This window comes from Leptidea sinapis, chromosome 3 (assembly GCF_905404315.1).
Source record: "Leptidea sinapis chromosome 3, ilLepSina1.1, whole genome shotgun sequence".
NCBI lineage: Eukaryota > Metazoa > Arthropoda > Insecta > Lepidoptera > Pieridae > Leptidea > Leptidea sinapis.
Window position 1 is genome coordinate 8,232,404 of NC_066267.1, and position 24,299 is coordinate 8,256,702.

Consider the following 24,299-nt stretch of genomic DNA (forward strand, 5'->3'; position numbering starts at 1 on the left):
TTTATTTAAATCAGTACCTATTGGTTCTACACAGGTTTCACAGTCTAAAACAATAAAATAGTCATACCTTGTATAAACTTATAAAGGTACAATTCATTATAAATCAAAACTAAGCATTTCTTTACAGTGCTGCTTGGGTTAGATACATTAAGTCAATACTTTATAATAAATAAATCTACATATTTGAATTAAATTTGACCCCACATAACTTTAACTTCCTGGTTACTATATAACAATGAATATAGGTAGTGCATCATTATAAGGGTAAGGTAAATGTTGTATATTTATGAGTTAATAATTGACCGATTACCTGATATCAAGTTCGCCATCTAAGGATCATAAGGCAGCTTTCAGTTGTTGCAAGGTGTTGGTGCATCGAATGATCAAAGTAATGATATATACCTACTGTAATTTAATTTTTAATTCTTATTGTTACTTCAAATCAAGTTATATTTTTTAATTTTCGATATGAAATTCAAAAGTCAGCTGAAAGTTTTTTCGCCGTCGGAGTTTACGAAAGTCAATCATATCAGCGAGATCAGTATCAACGTCAAAATATAAATAATATTTAATTGATTATAGCATTTTAAATAAAAGAATTTCAATAAAATACGTGAAAATGATATAAAAACTTGATTCGAAAATTATTATATCACTTTTGACAGTTCCATACAAAAGACTTCAACGCGTTTTGTATTTTATTAAAGATCAGTTTATCATGGTTTCTGTTGGCATTATTAATAAATATCCTATTATTATAGATGATATTTATAACAATATCAAGTATTACTAAGACTGTAAATAAATACAATAATATTACTTATATACAGTAAAGATAACGATAATAAAATATGAAGTAAAATTTGAAGCACTATATTCATAACATGGTGATACAAATTAACAAATAAAATATTTAACTTATATTTACAACTCACGTTCGTCTATATCTTCGTCATAATCTGAAAAGCATCGTTCATCTTTTAGCTGCTGATTTTCAGGCTGATAGAAGCGTTCCGACTTGATATACATTTTGAGATACATAACACACAGATATTATTAAAAACTGCAATATTGTCGTTTATCCTTCCGCAGCGCCCTACGGCATCGATTCCAAAGTCACTTTATTCACAAAAAACATACAATATCACAAGTTTATTTTAAAATTGTAATAAAAACGGCCCGAGGCAAAAGGTTACAACCGAGGTCAATATTGAGAGCACGGCTTGGCTAGCGAGTACTGTGCGGCTGTGCTTGTAACACACGCGCGGCTGGCTCGACTTGCGCCCGCGCACTGCCCCGACCGCCGACCTCCAAGGCTTCGCTTTATCACAGCGCCAGGTAGCGCTAACGGCGAACAGATTCACATTTTGTTTGGCCTCATCTTAGGTGCACCAAGTAAACACGTGGTGTTTAAGGGGTGTGTTCTTTTATCATTAGAACAAACAAATCTAAGCAACAACAAGTTAACTACTTACTTGAAATTTAAATCAATACTTTGGAATTGAATAATAAGCATAATAGTAATACAACTTTTACTGTCATGGAAAATTTATAGTATCAATATTATTTATATATGAGTGATGTAGCATTTAGATTTCCGTGTTATTTTTTAATTTGCTGCAATATACTAACATTTATTGATATCAGCGGGAGGCTTCTTAGGATAAGACACCGGATAAATTGGTATCACAGTTGCACTTTTAGACGCATTATTGTATTGTGGTTTGAAGGGTGAAGGTGCCGATGTAATTGCAGACACATTAACCAGCGCATAATGATATGAGATTGACGTCGAATCGTTTACGCTACGCCTTAGCTCGTTTTGTGATGCGTTACAGCTTAAATACAAAATTTCACTGCTATCGGCCTGGTCATGCCTTGCATTAGGTGGATCATCAGCTTATTCCTTGTGATACTCCCGTAAAAACTGGGTGTATACTTATGTACGCACACAAAAATGTAATTCTTCTTTGGCGTAACAAAATAAAAATCCTTCATAAAGACTATTCCCCGTGCTATTTTCCGTTTGTAGAAAGATCAATATTGTAATTAAGAAGGTATTAAAAACAATCAATGAATATATTATAATACCGCATAATTTAGTTAATTAACGTGTAATTAAATATCATTTATCAATATTTAAAACTTGTATAAAATGAAAATTAATTTAATTTAATTACCGTCCTTTGGTTGTGGTTAAGTAGACCTCTTGTAACTCATATATATAAGTTACCCGAGGCTCGAGCCTCTCTACCAAGTATCTGAAGTATGATTGGTCTAGTTGACCAGCTATCGTTTAGCTATAGTTTTTCCTTAATGCGCCAATACAAATAATATATCTTCAAAAACAAGGCCTTAATAAACGCATTTTCAAACTGTCAAATACCAATATATTTCTTACCAGTATTATAATTTGTGCAGTTTTTTTTAAGAGATAGGTGTGGCGCTAGTACTGCCAGAGATGAACAGTGGAAAAAAACTACGTTTAAAAAAACCGACTTCAAAAACTCAAAAGTATAAAATAATACACCTCTTATTATTTCTATTATAAAGTTATTTTATACTTTTGAGTATTAGAGTTCGATTTTGTTAAACGTAGTTGTTTTTATTTTTACTTTTTAGTATCATTAATCAGGTAAGCTATAAAATTTCGTTGCTTTTTATTGTCATATTATTAAGAAAACTCCTAAAACAACCGTGCAAATACTACAATTACATCATCCACGTAAAGAATTACGTAAATCGGATCATAAATCTCAGCGTAAACGGTGTACATACATAAAAAAAAATACCGATCGAATTGAGACCTTTTTGAAGCCGGCTAAAAATGCACTGCTCTTAAGCTAATTAAGTTTAGAATACCGTTACTATAGATCTGATGCAACATTAACTAAATTATCAATTAACTCACATTTTATCGACTACAATAACCCTGTAATTGAAACATCACGAGAGATAAGGAGTTCTTGAACTCAAAAATATCTTTGATCATCAGAAATAAGAATAAACACCAAATCTATCTATCTAATTGTATAAGAAAACGAATATTCTTATCTTATCTCTATAACACCAAATATAATAATTCTATAAATTAATGTAGATTTACACAAATATTCATAAGGGCTCTCAATTAACATGGCGCGACCACCCGGTGCTAAGAAAAGTGTGGGACGATATTGATCGCGCCGCCGCTATTCGAACAAGCAATTTTCGTTCTGATAATGGTGTATTGCTTCGACTACTTAAAAATTCATTGACACTTAAGTCTTAAATAAATTATGATTCAACTAAGTGATAGTTATCAAGATGGAAGGACTTACAAATAAACTTGGTATAAAGTTACACCTGAGAATAGACCAAGAAAGTGCAAAATGTTTACAAATAGACATTTTGCGTTTATTTTGCAAGGCTGCTTTGACATTCGGAAAACTTCATGACTATCATTGTATTGACAGTTTGTCAGCGATATAGTCAACATTTTGCATGTTCTTGGTTTATGCTAAGGCATGACTTTATACCAAGTTTATTTGTTGGGCCGCAAATATTTAACAAATTGTTTAGATTTGAAGAGTGGCATCTCAAGTCAATTTCCTAATATGCAAATGTTGAGCAGGTTGTCAACTGTAAAGTAGAGCCTGTAGATGGAGCCACAACCTGCGAGTTGAACATACATTCCAAGATTTACGGATTATGCGACATGCGGACGGTTAGATTGGTCGGTAGGAGCGCTGGGACGAAATCTGAAGAGTGCAGGTTTGAATCCCGGCATCATCCATAAATTTTTGTATAGATACAATTTCCAGTGTCAATACTACTAAATATAAAAGCTTTACGAGTGTTCACTTTCGTAGGTTAATTTGAAGAAAGGTGATCAATATTATTAATAATGCGCGGTCAATCTAGTTTTAATTCCGAGTATTCAGAGAGATCCCAAGCTAAGGTTAGAACTTGCAAATAACACTAACGATCCCTTACTAACATATGATCACCGAAAAACCATAAGGTCGTTAAACTTAAGACTATACCGAACACCAAAAAACGTAATAATTATGTACCAAAAAGATAAAATTAAAATGGTTTACCAATTTAAATTATGACTGCACTTTAAATTGTATTGAAAAACCAAAAAGCCGTCATTAGATAAGTTATAATTCGGGTATCGTAGATGTCTTATTTTTATTTTATTTTTTTATGAAAATAAGGGACGAGACGAGCAGGACGTTCAGCTGATGGTAATTGATACGCCCTGCCCATTACAATGCAGTGCCGCTCAGGATTCTTGAAAAACCCAAAAACTCTGAGCGCCACAACTGCGCTCTGACGAGCGCAGTTCTGTAATTGTAGTTTGTGCACGGTGTTTTTTAGGAATTTTTTTAATAATATGACAATAAAAAGCAACGAAATCTTATAGTTTACCTGATTAATGACACTAAAAAGTAAAAAAAAAACAACTACGTTTAACAAAACCTACTTCTAAAACTCAAAAGTATAAAATAACTTAATCAAATGGTTCAAGCAGATGCTGATGTCACCAAAGTGCGCTATAGTTTACCAACATTTATTGGAGCCACTATTAATCTCAGACAGAATTTAATACTCAATCATTGAAATTACGTTCATTTGTTTTAACATTAAACATAAAATTGTATCATTCTCGCAAGTGAAATGTATAATAATTACAGAGCAAGCTCTATTTCAACTCCTGGGCAATTGTCAGTGTTACCAAACACAATTGTTACTGGCTCGCATCCCTATTTGGTACATGAGACAGTGTAGACTGTCTTGTTCTACCAGCTTTGTGTTGCCATATCTATCGACTTGTTCATTTTATATGCTAAATAACCTATTTTCGCTATCCTTGTAAACAAGTATTACAAAAATAATAGTTACAGCTGCTTATGATATTTTCAAAATGAGCTCACTTGTAACAATTACTGTCAATAAAATATGAAAATTGATTTGTTATGTTTTTTTAAAGTGATAACCCTCATTTCTAGGATTAATACAGAAATAAAATTTGAAAAACATTTTTTTTGCCACAATCTGAGAGTTGAACAAAGCATACAAGATTTTATGACGGTACTCGAAGGGTTAGCTCAGTTAGAGCACCGGCACGGAACGCCGGAGGTCGTGGGTTCGAGTCCCGCATCGTTCATAAAATCTTTTATGAAAATTGATACCATTATTTTTTAATCATGTAAAATTAATATAAATTTATTGAAAATTATTTTCTATACTAAAAAAAGCTTTATTTTATTCATCTTTTACTTTTCCTTTCTTAGTCTTAAAACGAAGATTATTTCTAAGAAAAGAAAACTTTACCTTCTTTACTTATTAAAACCTACAATTAAATTAAAATAAACATGTCATATAAGTCAATAACTTTTTAGTATTTTACATATAATTTTGTCATATAAGTTTAACTTTTTATTATTTTAAAATAAGCCATCAAAATATACTAAGGGTAATTCATAATTTCCGGTCCAAACACTGGAATAACAAACTTACAAAATTGGCTATTTTAAAACAAAAAATTACAACATTTACAACAAACAAAAAAATAACTCGAAAGTGTCGTCGTTCGTCAAAGAAAGAGATAATTTTTGATGTGAAAATATCTTTAGTCGCGTTAATTACCCATTTTATTCTGTGGATTTTGTTTAGACTGAGCTGTCACTTCTCGGCTATGTAACACACTTAAAGTCGGCTCCATTCAACTTAAAGATCAGTCACTCAGTAGCTACCAGTCTAATTTATGTGCAATTATAATTATAAATGTTATTTCTTTATGAAAATAAAACAATTTACCAGTTTTGTTCGTAATATTAACCTCGCTTCGTTGGAAAATGGTATCGTGTGTTCTGTAAGCACATACTATTTTGTATACATTAGCGATATTTGATGGAGGTGTCAGAAAAAGATTAGCCATCTCGGAGCTTTCAACGAAAAAGCTGGCAACCCTTTGAGATACAACAAAATAATGTATGGTGGAGTTGTGTATCTTATATAGGTCTACAAAAAAGTCCCATATGTCTATCTCTTAAGGATAGAATACTATATCCAGTTTGATACAATAAAAAATTGGACTGTATTATACTTTAGACTACATTATTCCCAAATCTTAATTTATATATTTCTTTTGTGCGTCTGTTGTAACTGAACTCCTCCTAAACGGCTGAACCGATTTTAATGAAACTTTCTGTGTGTCTTCAGATGGATTCGAGAATGGTTTAGATTTACAACTGAACTATCTCAGAAGCGGCTGGACCGATTTTGATGATTTTTTGTGTGTTCAGTGAATTAGAGATTGGTGTGTTTCTTCAGGTGGATTCGAGAATGATTTACATTCACAATTGAACTGCTTCCTAAACGGCTGGACCGATTTTGATGATTTTTTGTGTGTTCCAGTGGATTAGAGATTGGTGTGTTTCTTCAGGTGGATTCGAGAATGGTTTAAATTCACAATTGAACTACTTCCTAAACGGCTGGACCGATTTTGATATTTTTTTTGTGTGTTCCAGTGAATTTGAGATTGATTTAGATTCTCAATTGCAGATAATATAATTCTCCTGCTCATGTGTATGTTAGTGAACTCCTCGTAACGGCTGGACCGATTTTTCAAATTTAAGCCCTGCGTACAGGACTACGTCTGTCGGGTGCACTAGTTTTATATATGTTTTTTCTATGGATAGAACAGCGTCTAAAATATAAAATATTTACTCGCGTTTATCAACATCTCATTAAAACCAAACATTAAATCATTTACTTAATTGAGTAATAAGAGTAATTAAAGTCCCGTAAAGGTTAACAAGTGAACATATTTCCTGAACTATAAAAGTAACTTAATGCTCCGAACAGCGTATCCTAATCATTTATTTACATATTTCGATACTTAGTTTCATTACAGAATAACTAGAGCACCATAAAATAGTCAAAGGTTTGATTTGTAAGATCGAAATGTAATCATTAAACCAGTTTCTATATTAATTAGTCATATTTTATAAATTGTTGTTTTAGAATTGAATTATAGAGTCAACTTACCCAGAATTCCTGTTTGCGAAAAATGCGTGTCGGCTTTTTTTAGTTACTGGAAGAGATAGACCGAGTCAAGATTCATATTATGAAGTTATGGGTCATCCTATATTCACCGCTTTTGCTTTTGTCGTTGCGTGGAGACGCCGCAACAGATCTATTTCAAAATCTAAACCTAAATCGTCTTCTAGACCTAGATCTTCTTCTAGATCTTCTTTCAGATCTAGAACTAGATTTTTTTCGAGATCTAGCAGTACTCAATGCATCTTATGGAGCTCTAGTGAAGTAGATTTCTTAGTCTCTCTCTCTCCCTCTCTTTCATCATACAAAGGAAAGTATTTTAAAATGCTGTTTCACTTGATACTTGCCGCTGATTCCATTGCCACCATCAGTTGTATAGCGCTGTGTTACAAAACACATGACAATCGACCTGGGCTGGCCATACTACTAGACCCTAGATTGGATTCGCTAAGTTTAAGGTAACTCCTAAGCAGATCTGGATCACATCAGCTAGACTTACAACCAAAATTCAAACCTATATATTTATTTCAGAAAATGAATACAATTACGAATTATTTTGCGGCAATCTAAATCTGTATCCATATTTTCTGTTCGGCAAAAACTGTTCGATTTCACTAAGAAAGAATGAAAAATTATTTATTCAATTGGTTCAAAATTACACAATATATGAATGCCACATACATTTTCGAACCACTTCGGAAAAGTTGAATGAGAAGAAATGGCAAGAAACTCATTTCCACTCTTTGAAATCTATATTTTCAGTTTAATCATTTTATATTATTATGTTTTTATGTCAGAGTCAAAGTTCTTTATTTGCCAGAAACATTCACATGTAAAGTTGTTACAAATTTAAGATCAGGCACATGTTCCGTCTCTACGGACATGCAAATATTTTTGTGGTTTCGCTTCACAATATTATAAACCTAAAACAATCAATATGTACTGCTACATTTAATTTGAACAACGTAAAACCTACTAAAAGACCCTTAAAATACACAATTACAATAATTAGTGAAATGCTGAGAAATAATGTAGGAAAAATAATCACAACAAAATATAATATTATTGGTAAAAATATTATTGGTGGTAACTGGCCACTTCGTTTGTATTTTCGTTTATTGAGTAAAAACAATATTTTTTTAACAATATATGTAAAAACAGTGATGTTCCAAAACTACTCAGACATTTTGACTTAATTGTGTAAGTAAAAAAAGAAGTGATTAATCATAAAAAAAAAACTTAAAAGAGTATACATGAGATGTATCAAATCGAATACACCTTCAATAATAAAAGCTTCTTACTGTGGCGGATACAATACATATTACATAGATAGGTATATAAGATAAGACGGAAGCACGATTACAATCACTTACGCTGTGCTTGGTAGTTATTACTAAAGGATTATGTTAATGCACAAAGTGAGCAGCAATTGATTGGTGGGCAGCCATTAGCAGCCGGTAAGTTAAAGGTCATGATTGAGAAGTACCGGCGTCTGTGCCAATCACGACAATAATTATAACTCGTGTTTATGACTCGTGGAGATTTTGGTGTGAGCCGTGGGAATTGTAACAAAATAAAAGTTGAAATTCTTTTATGGTCTTACAATAAATATACGAGTAAATATATATCTCGGAGATTCATTTGGATTTAAAATCGGGCGTCACGGTGTTGGTATCCACCATGTTGTTTTAAGTCGATCAGTGCGCACAACCGGCGCGGGCGCTAGCTTGAAGACGAATGCGACTTCTCAATGAGCGCTCTACTGATGGACAATAATAACTAACTTCAATCACGTCACCGACAGTGACGTACACAGTGACAACTTCAAACATACTTTGAAAGATGACGTTCACCATCAGTTCAGCCCAATACACAGAGTAGAATATAATCATACAGGCCATATTATTTTTATATTCTAATTCTCCGACATATATTTATATAATTAGACACTTTATGGTGCGCGAGTTCGAAAGTTGAGTTCGCGTCATCGAAATGCTTATAGCAGTATATCTGTAGCTATACAGCTGACGTATTGTGCTGTGTATATCTTTTAATTGAAATTTAATGGATTTAGTGAAAAGTTCGATATATTTTACATTATATACTGTGCATTGTTGAAATAGTGGTTTTGTTTCATTAATATATTATTGAAAATATTTTAAAATTTCGAATTAATAATTTAATTGTTTTTAAACATTATCAAATTGCAATTCTAATGCTTAAAGTTCTAAGTTTTCTCTTCTAGCGGCAGTCTCTACAACTGCCATTTTTTTTTATTAGATGGGGCTTATTAATTATTATGCTTATTAATATTCATATTCATTTATTTGCTACTAGGTAAATAGAGTGGTACAAATTTGGTCTTACAATAGCTTAAAGTATCTCCTATTTAGCCATTACCAATAGCATGCAAACTTGGTCTTAAGTGGTTACTTGCAATATCAAAGTTCTTAGAAATGCCATGCTTTTCCTAGAACCTTTTCCAGTAGTAGCGTTAGATAAAAAAAATGTATTGTTAAGACCGATTAACTTAGGTGCCCCAGACACTTCGTGTAACTATGAGGATGTAGTATGATTTTTAGGACCGGAAATAATGTTTCGCACTTACGGAAAGATAACATTACATTACTAATCTTAACAATTTCGAAACTTAACATTACTGTACCCAACAACTGATTGATTACCCTAATTAAGTCGATGTTATAATTTCTTCAATCAAAGAACAAGAAATTCATAGTGCTATATCATATTTTAAAATTTATCCAAAGCTTCGATTAATTCATTTCATATTTTGTATTTTCCATTGGTTTGTAGAGTTACAGTTTCATTTACCAATGCTGCCACGGGACGAGTGAGAAAATTCATATTTTATAAGATGGAACAGAAGATAAGGTAATGTATACTATAACCAGTACACAAGAGTTTAAAGTGTTAGCAATGAATAACTTAATGTAACGCATTAATGCCTTCGACATTACATTGGCATTTTCAATCAGTTGAGAGCTCGACTTCTGAACTTATACTGTTACTTATAAGTGGCTTAAGTACATCTCACGAAGTTATTTTTTATTATAAATTAATATATTTTCATCGTCTGCTTATATTATGGAGTTGTTCGGGTATATATACACCGTTACTTTAAAATTACCAAAAAGCTGGTTTTTCACTAACAACTAACTAAACACGTTTACAAAAGAAAACAACGTCATAAAAGTTATATTTATATATAAAGTTATATTTTAAGAGAATTTTCCACTTTCGCACGACACGAAAAAAAAGCGCGTACACCTTCATTAAAGGTCCGCAACGCTTCTGAGATACCTCTGCTGTTGCAAGAAAATGTGAGCGGCGGTGATCACTTACCATCAGGTTACCCCTACGCTCGTTTGTCCTCCTAGCTCCTTCTATAAAAAAATAGCTAAGCATTTACAAATTTTAATACAATTCATAATTTGATTCATAAACCGCTACGCAATCTGACCTCGCGCCTTCGGCCTAGCCCTAGTTTTTGAATTCTCCCCTAAAAGTCAAAGCAGAAGCCTGATTTGATTGGGTGACCACCTATCACAAGTGAATCCCATGCTTATACCTTTAGAGTGACCAAAAAAGTGCAAAAGCAATAATGGGTTCCACTATAAGAATAAATACATTCTCATTTTCCGTCTTCATCACCTAATTGAACATTCATAGTAGAAAAAAATGATAAAGACATTAAATTTCTCAAAATTGATTCATTCATTCACTACCTCCGCTTCGGTAATAATTGGCAATCTGAGGCAGAAGATACGGTGCAAGAAATTTTCCCAATCTCCAAGACAAGAAGACAAGTATGCCAAGATTTACGAGCGACGAGGGCGGTAAACTCAGCTCAGATTTGAATAACGCATTAATTTTAGCACAAATAACAATTAAAGTATCACTACATATTATAAATCTAAGTCCTCCGCTGATACTGTCTGTCTGTCTGTCTGTTGTCGATAAACTCAAAAACTACTGCACCGATTTTCATGTTGGTTTCACCAATGGATTGCTTGGTTCTCGAGGAAGGTTTTAATATATTACTTGTTAAGATTTTTTATACATTTTCGTTTACATTAACGATATTTGTTGGAGGTGTCGGCAAAAATAAGCCGTCTGGGAGCTTTCAACGAAAACGCTGTCCGGTGTGTGAAAACCCTTTGAGATATAACAAAATAATGTGTGTTAGGAATTGTGTATCATATAAAGGTCTTCAGAAATAACAAACTATATTCATTTTAATACTTTAAAAATATGCAATTATGAAGCGGTAATATTAAAGGCTGCTTACACAAATACGATAGTAATTCTTATCATTTTATTATTACATTTTATAAAACCATTGAGAAATACGTTTTTGTTACATTTATAACTCATTAACTTTGATTAGGGTCACATTTCCGATGGCTTTTGACTACATTATTCCTACTATAGACAGGACAGCGTCTGTCGGGTCAGCTAGGATAAAATATGGCGCCTTTTTCTGCTGTGAAGCAGTAATGTGTAAACATAACTGTGTTTCGGTCTGAAGGGCGCCGTACCTAGTGAAATTACTGGGCAAATGAGACTTACCATCTCATGTCTCAAGGTGTCGAGCGCAATTGTAGTGCCGCTCAGAATTTCTGGTTTTTTCAAGAATCCTGAGCGGCACTGCATTTTAATGGGTAGGACGTCAATTACTATCAGCTGAACGTCCTGCTCGTTTCGTCCCTTAACTATCATTAAAAAAAAAAAATATTTAAATTTGAAAAGTTTGATGCAAGTAGATGAATCCAAGGATCTAGGAGGCTTGCAAATGCAATTATTATTGTGATTATGACATATCTTAAATTTTTAACTGTAATTTAATTAAAATCAAATAAAACTCAACAATGTTATGTAATTTAATTTACGAATTTTTAAGTTAACTTAACATTAAATGTGTTAGAACAATTAGAAATAAAAAAACACAAAAATAACATGTTTACATTGTTGAATGAACAAACAAATTTAGTCCCATCACCTTTGTTACGTATCTCTTCCGGGAGTAATACGTCACAACAGCCGACCAATCACAAAACAACAACAAAACAAAAACAAAACAGGGGCTTCCGGCTCATTTGATTCAGTCTGTGCCAGATTTTGGCGAGACAACACGTCCTGAGGATGCCTCGTGTAGAGGCGAAACACGTGTCGAATTGCTTAAAGACAAATAATGGCGGAATTAATACTAAAGAAAACTCAAATCATTTGTATAGGTTAAGATTGTATATCTATGGGTAATGCCTGAAAATAAATGATTTATTATTATTAAATGGAGATCCCTTATCTTGTCCTCATTGTATGTATATATTATGATAGTATACTAAAGCTTAACACGAACAATGTACACGGCCATTGTAAACTACAGTTCCCTCCTAAATCACATGTTGCCCTCCCCATTACTTGTTCCTAACAAATAACTGTTCAAACAACATAAGGCTTTAGCAGCCAACTCAACTGTTACTCCGTTAATGACTCCAAGTAATTGTTAATAAAATACTCACTATAGTACTGAGGCGAAAGTTGCAGTATGCGAGAGTAAAATTAGTTCGATTCATTATAATATTACTTTACGATATGCCGGGGAAAGTGCTCCGGCAGTTAAATGTTTAACAACTTGGAGTTTAATGGAATATAGAGCATTTTCTTTTTTATTATAGATATCGCATTTTTAATTTAATACAATTGCTTTTCTTTACAAAATTAACAAAACTATCGAAAGTAATAAATTCGTGAACAGTGCTTTTTTTTGTACAATTTTTGCCTAAATTCAATGATAATAAACATGGCTCCAACAGTAAAAGTTTGGTGTATTTTGGTGAATTTTTTTGCACCTATTCCATTTATTAATGTTAAAGTGTTAGTGATTATTAGTGGTAAAAAAGTAGTAGACAAAAATTACATTGGATTTAAGAAGGCTGAGTAGGATGGCCCTTTTTTCTCAACATTCGCTGTAAAAAAATATTTAATGTGAGTTGTTGATTATTATTCATTAGATTTGCTGTATAAGATACTGACACTTTCTTTATTTTTTTTTTATGAAAATACGGAACGAGACGAGCACGACGTTCAGCTGATGATAATTGATACGCCCTGCCCATTACAATGCAGTGCCGCTCAGGACTCTTGAAAAGCCCATAAATTCTGAGCGGCACTACAATTGCGCTCGTCACCTTGAGACATAAGACGTTAAGTCTCATTTGGCCAGTAATTTAACTAGCTACGGCGCCCTTCAGACCGAAACACAGTAATGCTTCAAAGCAGAAATAGGCGCCGTTGTGGTACCCATAATCCAGCCGGCATCCTGTGCAAGGGAGCCTCCCACTGGTGGTTTCTTCACATACATAAACCAAAAAATAGTTCCATAATTGGAAAAATGCATGCATGATATAAAGAGCACTATCTTCAGTATAAATATTTAAACAAAATATTATAGATGTGTCCGTTTAGATGTCACGAAAACAGGCATCCGAAACTATATCCAAAGACACATATAAATATAATACTTATTGTAATATACAAGCTTTGCCCCTTATGGTAAAATAACAGCTTTTGAAAAGCCACAGTGACTCATCCCGAATGACGCCACTTTATCCTACAACGACAGCACAGGGGCCAAATGTCGCGGCCTACGTGAAACCCGACGACAAACAACCAAATATAAACTCTGCGTGGGATACTTAAAATGCCGATATTCACATTTGAAGTAACATAGCATACAAGTAGGTACTAAATTTGAAAGAACAAGCCAAAGATGACAATGCATTGACACTTCTAGGATTAATTACACAAATATATATTATAAACAAAACAATTTATAAACGGTGCGGGACTTGAAACCGCGAATCCTCGCGTCCCATGCTAGTGGTCTTCCACTGAGCCGAGAGTTAGAGTGAGTAAACTCATTCTTAAGATTAAAAGAATAAAATCACTGACAAGAACTGATACTTATTCGAAACAGCAGCTTCACTTGAGTATCTTCGATATTAAGTAGATCAATTACCTTTCTAAATTAGATTTTAATTCTTTATGCTAAGCAAAAAACGTACGAAATATGTATTTGAAGTTGAACTTGGAACTTCAAACAAACGATAAATAACTTATATATCTATATATATAAAAATGAAATGCTGTTCGTTAGTCTCGCTAAAACTCGAGAACGGCTGGAACGATTTGGCTAATTTTGGTCTTAAATTATTTGTGGAAGTCCAGAGAAGGTTTAAAAGTCGAATAAATATGAAAATACTTGGAATTAAATAAAAACAACAATTTTGATTTTCCTTTGATGTGTCTCCCGTTGAGCAGAAATCAAATAAAAATAAAAGTTTAAAATGAATAACAAAATTAGAATTTTTGTTTGTTTTAAGTCTATTTTATTCAAAAGTTTGGGTCTTTTATTTATCAATTGAGGCAAAACGAGTCTGTCGGGTCAGCTAGTGTATAATAAAATCACTGTTACGAACCACTTGAATAGAATATATATATATTCAATAATTTTACTATCACAACTAATTTTAAATGATTTAAAACAATTGGGCAGTCGAGTGATCAGCAGCCAGCACGTCCGATACTTTCGATTGCCCCAACAAGAAGTGCCCAATAGCTGAGAGCAATTTGTAGCAGTTACCCTGCTACCAACCTTAATAATACGAAACTACCAACATCATAATAAAGTGACATCACTAAGATTTTGCACTTGATTATATTATAATACAATTACTAAAAACACACTAAATATAATTACTAAAACAATATAATATTACCAGGTAACAAATGATTCTATTAATATTATCATAACTGAATGTTGGTACTAATTGGAATGTCGAATAACCATTACATAGCACTATATTTCAGAAAAATTGCTTCTGGATGGGCATGAAAATTTTCAATAATTTATAATTAATTCATTTAAGTTGTTACCTTTTTCAAGATTTAAAGTATCCTTACACAGTTGGCTTCTTCAAAACACATTTTATTAAATAGAAGAGCTTTTTGACCACAAAGAGTAAAGGATTTTGACATTGCATTGTAAGTGGATTATTCTTATCTTGGCTTTAATATTTTTTTGTATTGTAAAAAATTATAATTTTGTGTTTTATAAAATAAATTAATTTATATTGTAAAAAAATTTTTGCCCAAGACCAAGTTTGCATGCTATTGGTAAGACCGAATTTATACCACCCTATTTAATAGCAAATAAATTAATATGAATATAACTATGTGTAACAAAAGATGCGAGTTAAACAACGAATTTCCCAAGGAAAATATAAATTTCTACATATATTGCTATATTTGTATGACAAAACTAAACACCATTTAAAAGACGGGCCTGTAAAAGCTGTGTATTTCATTATATAGGTTTGTATGTGCCAACTATCAGCAACGAAGGCAACGGCTATTGAAAAAACAAACAATTGAATTATCATAAACCTTTGAGATAACCTTGAGCAGTACCAAAATAAATTATTCATAAACGGTCGGCTAGTTACCTTACCCACATGTTAGTAAATATTTAGAATGAGATGACCCGTTGACCCTTTGTTCGCGCCCTTGATTTGACACCTGAGATACGAAGTGTCAGGGTCATGTCATAGACAACCGGATAATTTGGTATGTTACGGTTGTAATCGCAATAACTTATACACCGATGGGAGGCTCCTTTGCACAGGATGCGGGCTAGATTATGGAAACCACAACGGCACCAATTTCTGTGAAGCAGTAATGTGTAAGCATTTTTGTGTTTCGGTCTGAAGGGCGCCGTAGCTAGTCAAATTACTGGGAAAATGAGACTTAACATCGTATGTCTCGAGGTGACAAGCGCTATTGTATTATGTATGTATTACCGCTCAGAATTTTTGTGTTTTTCGAGAATCCTGAGAGGCACTGCATTGTAATGGGCAGGGCATATCAAATACCATCAACTGAACGTCGTCTCGTCCCTCAATTTCACAAAAATATCAATCCTATGCTAAGTTAACAGATTCCAATTAACTTTTAATACTAAACAATCTTTTATTTATTTATGTATGTGATTAATTGCCAGGGATCATTAAAACTCAAATTGTTTTGTAAGCAAATATAGACCAATTGTAAAGTTAGTCCATGTAATGTGAAAACAGATAAACACGAGGACACAACTCACTAAAATGCATAATAAAAAACTGGAAGTCCTTCAAAGAAATATACTGAAAGTTATCAGATAAACGATATACTTACTTCAGAAAAAAACAAAATTAGTATAATCACATACGAAAGAAGAAATGGAGATTAACAGTACACCTTGAAGGGAGCCGTGAAATTGCTGATGAAATTAAAAAAAGAAATCGTCAGGAATCGAAGTCAGTCAGAAATCGAAGGTCAATAAATATGAAATGGATGGACGGATATTTTGAAACTTGTAAACAACGTATGGTAGAAACCAGATTACGAAAGAGGAAAAATTTTATAGATGCCTCTGTATCTCCAGAACAAACAAGACTTTTCATACTAAGATTCTCAGATAATGTTAAGTTAGATCAAGAAAAAGTTACAAATATCCTAGAAAAGAGATAAAGTAAATAAGTTATTTTTGTAAATAAAATATATATTATTACACGGCAAGAAGATAAAATAATTTGCTTCAAATAATAACTGCATAAATTTAAGATAATAACCTAGAAAATATAACAATTTAAGATAAATTATTTGACATCTTTATCATTGTGTAGACGATAATCATATAAATATTCTAGATTAGAGCACAGATCCAAGAGTTTTTGCGAGAGAGATATAAAAATAAATAAATGCAAATCCTACCAAACTACCAAATTCTAGTTTTTGGATCAGCCAAAATAATAAAAACGATTCAACAAGCTCCGAATCCTGACTCGAAGGCAACATTGTTATATTTACCTTTATCTATATACTTCAATATTTTTATTACTATTACTAAAAAAATATTAAAGAGGTAATATTTAAGTATAAACTAAAATCAGGTAGCAAATATCATAAAATTTACCATTTTATTCATATATATAAGGGTGACCACCCTTCACATAAATGAATTAAAAATAAATAACTCATATAAAAATCTTCATAATAAAATGCATTCAAAATTGAAGAATCGGGTAATGTCGGTTAATGAACTACGATGAAAGAAAGATATAAGATGAAAGAGAAATAGTATGTAATGTAATGAGACAAGTGAAATATAAGAAAGACTATAACTGTTATTCGTTAGACATCGGTATGTGTATGTGCACAAGGCTTAACTGTTAACATATAAAAAAAGCAATTGTGTGGTTTTATGAAACCACGATTCAAGTGAAACATTTTTTCACAAAATAACATAGGTATTAATATCAGCATAGAAAAAAAACAAATATATATATGAATAAATGAATAAAAAAACCTTTATCAAGTGTGTTTTGGGGTTCGAACCTACTCTTCCACCCGAAACGCAATTGCATCCAATATGAGAACAATAGGCACCACCCGACCGTCACGCGACATGCAACACACAGACGAAAAAGTTTGAGACGATGTAATAAAAGTTTCACTTTAAAAACAGAAAACTGCTTAGCGATAAGATTTCATCAATATTTGTAGGAATAAGAGGACAAGCGAGATAAAGAGAACTCTTACAATATTAAACTAATCCCCCCGATAGTAAATAGGTACCATTTGCGGCAAATTATAAAACAAACTTTGAACACTAAACATTACAATAAATATCTCAAGCAAAATATATGTTTGTTTACTCATACGCGTCCACTCTGTTCTTATTTCGGTTGCTGCCTCATTATTTACAGAGCGACATGTAAAACGCGGAAGCTGACTGACATTTCGTACAACAGTGTGAATTTAAGTCTGTCTATAGTAATTTCAGCCTTACGCCTAAAACTTAAGGTGTGATTTAGTAAAATGCTTTAATCAGCTTTACCATTATGATCGATCTTATAGAGAAAATGATTATTGATCTTCGCATTTTAGTTTTATAGTAGGGTGACCATGTGTTATATAAATATTTTATCTAACGAAGACATTTATATGTGCAAATATTATTTGTATGATCTTGTACCTAGAAAAGTATTTAGATTGATCTGATCTCAAAATATCAATCATTTTCATGCAATTGGATCGAAATATCGGCAACTAATCAATAAAATATATATCGTGAGTATCCGTCATAATAATTACAATTCATAAAATGTTTTATATAGGAACAGCTGAAAACTGACGGCACAATATTAAAATAAATGAAGTAATGCTTGTAATAATAGGTGAATTACCACCAAAATTGAATATAGTAAAAAAATAGAAGAAGGTTAGTAAATTTTACGAAAGATTGTGATGGTAAGATAATTATTATAAACTACAACAAATATTACCTAAAAAGCAATAAATGTCGCCATAATATATATTTTATATTATATTTAACTGTGACAATTATTACTTTACCTTCAGCCCTAGTCTTCTAAAAAAGTTGTTTTAGAACGACAAAGAAATGTTAATTTTGACACTAGTACAATAATGCAGTTTTACTTATTTATTATTTATACGTGTAATAATCTCTTAAAAAGAAATTTAGCAATAAAGAAGCCTAATTATTTTTATAGTTTAGTTATAAAAAATGTAATATAGGACTATGATATTATTAATTCACAATAAAATTATATACTCTGTATAAAGAAAATTTGATTTATCGCTTTCTATAATCCGTTCTACGTTTACAAAAAACATGGTCACAGTACAGCTGGTGATGACAAACGTCAGTTTATGACGTCACCTTGACATTCGCATGTCAAATGTCATGAGGTTATCGACCTCGTGCGTGATATTTCAAAACTGACTATGCTTTTGTTTTGTTTAAGAATGCAAATCTTGGAGCTTAACGACACCAGATTGATGGACTTGTGATACCAATGACACTTCTGGCCAAGTTATGAATTATAATATCAGTTAGTTGGTTAATCCATATCAGTATTATGTAGTTTATGAAGACACAAGTTGATTTGACTGAAATTGAGATGTTTAATGCAAATTTTATTGAAATATTACTTATATAAGATTAAATGTTCAAGTGAAATGAGTAGACTGAAATTAAGATATTGCTTAGTTACTTTATCGTTTTTGTTAACGATAAATTCATTTATGTACAATAAATTAGACAATTTTTTTTTAATTAATTTATTATTGTTGCAGAAAAGTGATAAATAGCTACTTATTAGTTCTTTTTAATGAAATGAAACGACATTCTGTGCGAGAAATAATATAAAAACAATGCTGATTCTCCCCATTCAATTTTTGACACTGACATTTGTTGACAGTTGTATGTAACTAGTGTGGCCATAAATATTGTTACACCTGAAAAACTTTTTTCGAGGTAAATATTGCATCACAATAACGGACTGGGGTGTTATAGAAAACAGAATAGCAGTGATTGCCTTACAGTAATAGATCCGTCCGTCTTTTTAAAGACACTTTAAAAAGTGTCAGTCAAATGTTCAAATATATTTCTATCGACAGATATACCAACACATCCTCTGGGCTCAGGGCAGCTGCGTGCTGTTTGAACTGAAAAGGCTGTTAATGCTGATAAAACTGAAAGTTCACCGAAATCCTGGAAACAAAAATTATCGCGAGAAATGCATCCCTTCCTGGGACTCTTTCACGTATCCTAAAAGAAGACTCATAGATCGGTGCTTATCGTTGATTTACAGGAAATGCCTTAAATCGATCCCTACTCGATCAAAATTATAGCTGTCCCGTTACGGTGGTGGAAAATGCTGAAAAATGTTGGGTGGAGGCTGTCTTATCAAGGAGTCACAAGGTTTTAATTTTTCGAAAAAGTGTTATGAGAAAAAATCTAGATTCTAGACATCAACCCCCTTATTCATAATGGTCCGCTAACTTAAAACAGCTGCTACAGAGTGTTATTTTTCATTCTGACTTAGGTCAATAGAAGAAGACAGAGTGAGAATTAGCAATGCTTTAAGCTAGCAGACTAAGATGAATAAGGGGGTAAGTATATAGGTAGTAAATGTAGTATTTTTTTAACTTGGCACCAATCTTCAATTTTGTTATTTTTATTTCTCTTTTTAGAGATCTTGTTTTAAACTATATTATGCATGATCAAAGTCGGTATTTTAAAAAGTTTTTTTTCACAAACGATATATTAATAGTAATTACACATACAAATAGTAATTAATATCTTCTAAAGTGTCAAGGTCGCAATTATACCAAAAAAAATAACAAGATAACGAGAAAAATATCAAATGTCGACAGTAATGACAATATTCTGTCACACCACATTTTAATAGTGTCAAGTTGGTACATATTATAATACACATGGAGTACTGTCACCGAGAAAAACAGAGATATAAATTTAAAATAATAATTACTTTACATAGATCATGAATAATATTGTAAATTTAACTATACACCACTGATATTTTGATATAGAGATCTTAATAATGCAGTAAATTTTTGTACATTTTGGAAATAACAAAATTATTTTACTCAAGTTTTCAGAAATCCTTTTTTAGGATATACTTAATATTCAACATTAAAATACTAAATGTTGTCTTAGTAATTAAAGTGTATAAATATGTTTTAATCAATGTAGATATCTCCGCGTTGGTTGGGAGGGATTAGCACGAAGAGAAGAACCTGGACATACACCGCCAGATAACGTATGCATGAGTGTGTGTGCGTGTGTGTGCGTGCGCAACAGCGGCAGTCATTCAAATTTGTCAATAAATTTGCTACTTAAGGAGCATAGTTTTATGTCATTGTTTTTTTTCATGCTCAGTAATTGTAACTGATAAAAGAGTTTATTTTAGTTATTATAATGGTGTATGAGATGATTCCGACAGGTATTATGTACTCTTGAAAATATTTTATTCATTTCATTCATTTGCAATTCAAGGAGTGCCAACAGGAATTAATAACGCGTTTCAGAGATGTATATAATCTTTCAGTTGAATCAAAGCCTTAATAAAGCACCATTTTTTACGTGCTTTATTTATACAGTAGTAAGAGATGAATAGAGTAACGGTGGAGCAAATACTATTATCGTGGCTTCTCATCGGGAAGGCATCAGCATCGATGACTTTAAATATTGTATAGTTCATTAAAAAGAGCGCAAAAAAAGAATGCTGGGAGAGTTTCTTGCGCCGCCTCTTCTCTCTCGGAGCGCCATTTGTTTCTGAAGCGGTAGCAGTTAGAAATGACATAAAAAAAAGTCTAAAAGAATCAATTTTGAGAAAATAAATGCCTTTTATGCCTTCCAGCGTGTTTCCATTTATTCGATGTTCTTACGGTATAGGAAAACATTGTGAGGAACATCAGTTTCTGTGTGATATTGATAAGATAATATTGATAAGCAATTGGCCAGCATGGTGGACTAAAAACCACAGACTCAAAAGAGCTTGAAGCTTGAGTGCGGGACTCACGCAAAATAGCACACGCAATCGATTTACAGCATATAGCTCTTGAATTTGTAAGTTTATAAGTTTATAGTCATGATTTCTATTTGCAATCCGAAGAAAAAGGGGTTAATTATTTTTCCAGCCGATATCAAAAGCAGGTTCATCATCATCAGCTACATCATCATTTCAGCCAAAGACGTCCACTGCTGGACAAAGGCCGCCCCCAGATATCGCTATAATAATAATAATAATATTGACACACTTTTTACACAAATTATCTTACCCAAAGCTAAGCATATATATATAGCCTGTGTTATGGGTTACAAGACAATGATATATTTAATACAATATACTTACTTAAACATACATAAATACATTTAAACATCCATGACTCGGAAACAAACATCCATATTCATCATATAAATGCTTGCACCTACCGGGATTCGAACCTGGGACCTCTAGCTTAGTAGGTAGGATCGCTAACATTTGGCTATACGATCGGTCCTGCGCTGCCCTCATCCAAGCTACTCCGGCGATCTTAATCGTCGGTCAAACTTGTGGGGGCCTACCAACACTACGCCAAAAGCAGGTTATATGCAAAATTAAATTAAAAAAAAAATACTTTATTAAATACCTATTTACAATTTCATTATTGGAGCTGAGATTGTAGAGTAAAAATAACTTTTTTTGTACATAAGAAAAAGTCCATTGTATAATTCACGTCATTCTGACCGTGACTGTACATAATATATTAATGTTACTTGTAAATTGCTCTCGATTTATTTAGGAAATGTACATACGTATCGTAATGAACTTTGTCTTTAAAAGGTGAACCAGTTTTTTTTTTATTTTATCATCGCCATTACAATTTGAATATTTACTGCTTCGGGGTATTTTATAACGGCGTTTGTTACATATTAACATTAAATATAGGACAAGTGTAATAAATATACAGACAAAATATATTTTAATGGTCGGTGTAACAGCGATCGAGTTATCACTAAATGCGGTTACAAATGTACCGTTGAAAAGATTTTACCTTCATTTTTTAAAAATTTAAAATTAGAATTACCCGTACGCTTAGTACATAATATTTAACCCGTGCACTCGATTTGAAATTAAAACGTCATTGTTCTCCCATATGGTTCTACTTTACATATATACAACTCCAGCAACCGGGTATCATTTATTTCCTTACACGATCAATAGGACAAACAATACAACAAGAAGATAATTTTATTTTCATTTAAGCATGAGATCGAAGAAGTACCAAAGTCGATGAAACGAAAAAGCGCGACAGAAGAAAGACATGGACATAAAAATTCATAAGATTAAATCGTGGGAAAAATTGTGATAGAAAGCATTATACAGTGTTTTGGTACTAGGCAATCATAGTTAAATTAGAGATTGTCTTAGGTATGACGCGAGTATACCTTATATTCTGATGTCATGCGCATGACGTATATACATGGACACCAGGAGAACATAAATATGGTAGTGGTGATAATATAATGTCTCTCATAGTGGTTGAAATTGTGTCATCCTAGCAACATGTACCAGGACTTCATATGAAGTTTGGAGGTTTGTGCACAATGTAGGTTTCACTTCTGACATGTGTACTTTGTACGCACGAATTTTTTTATATTAGTATTAAGTATTGTTTTTATTAACACGTGTTTAGGACATAAAAGTTATTTTGAATATTTTAATTTGATTATTGTTATTCAATTACCATCACATACATAATTTAATATATTACCTATATCAAGTTTAACCATTGCGTGTATCTGTAATCATTACGCACTAATAACATCAGATTAATATTATGTAAACAAATTCCCTTGAGTGTTGACTGTTGACATATTTCGGCGCGCGCTCCGCTAACATAACACAATACCGACCACTGTTATGTAAACACACAAATATTTATTACTTGTGACTGATACGGTATCATTTTACGAAATACCTGAAACTGTAATCTACAATAATTCTTGTTCAAAATATCTTCAATTATCTGTGATCATTTCAATTAATAGGCCCCTGTCATAGAACGCCTTATTCAAATGTTGTGAGTTTTCTCAAGTGTAATTTCAACTAAAATTTGTCTTTCCACTTTTTTCAATTCCACAAATTCAAATATATTTTTTCAAAATAAGATTAAAAATAATTATTGAACGTCAAAAACTACAACCCATGCAAAATAGACTGCCTCAGACCTGAGAAGAACGGGCGCAAGAAACTCAGCGGGCTTTTTTTTATAAACATATGGATTACAATGTAATATCGTACAATAAACTGTATAATTAAAGAGCCTGAGGGTGTCCGCTTCATTCTGTGGTATCATTAAGAAAATTATTTAGTATACACCTTTCCCACACAAACATTTTTAACAATTTTTTTATGTGTTTCGCCTCTACACGAGGGATCCTCAGGAGATGTTGACGCCAAATGCTGGCACGAGACTGCTACATTAAACAAAACTCACATCATTTGGATAATTATGGATTTCCGGACAGAACACCTTGTCATCCAGGATAAAGTGGAAGAAGAAAGTGGAAGACATAAGACCCGGTCACTTAAGCGATGGTTCGATCAGATCAAATTGCTGTGGGCGGCCCTGAATGACCTGTAAGAGAGAGATGGCCGAAACATTGTGAGGCACATTACATCTGCCCTTGTAAAAACTTCTTGACAACCACGACCGGCTCTATGAAGAACGTATCGAGAATAGATCCCCGTATGAATGAAGCCCCAATTTCAGATGGCTTGGAGTGGCCACATATTGAAATCGTATTA

The 24,299-nt window shown here is 32.5% G+C and overlaps 1 protein-coding gene across 3 annotated transcripts in view; it reads right to left on the bottom strand.

The window, feature by feature from the left end:
- The window catches only part of LOC126979636 (uncharacterized), a 323,388-nt gene that overhangs the window by 100,133 nt on the left and 198,956 nt on the right, over positions 1-24,299 (bottom strand). Inside the window, exon 1 of one of the 3 annotated variants that reach the window (XM_050829083.1) lies at positions 936-1,296. The exons of the other annotated variants lie outside the window; for them this stretch is intronic. Within the exon in view, the coding sequence (XP_050685040.1) occupies positions 936-1,041 (106 nt within the window). The 5' untranslated portion in view covers positions 1,042-1,296. Of the gene's footprint in view, positions 1-935; positions 1,297-24,299 lie in introns of those variants that run through there. 3 annotated transcript variants of the gene reach the window in all.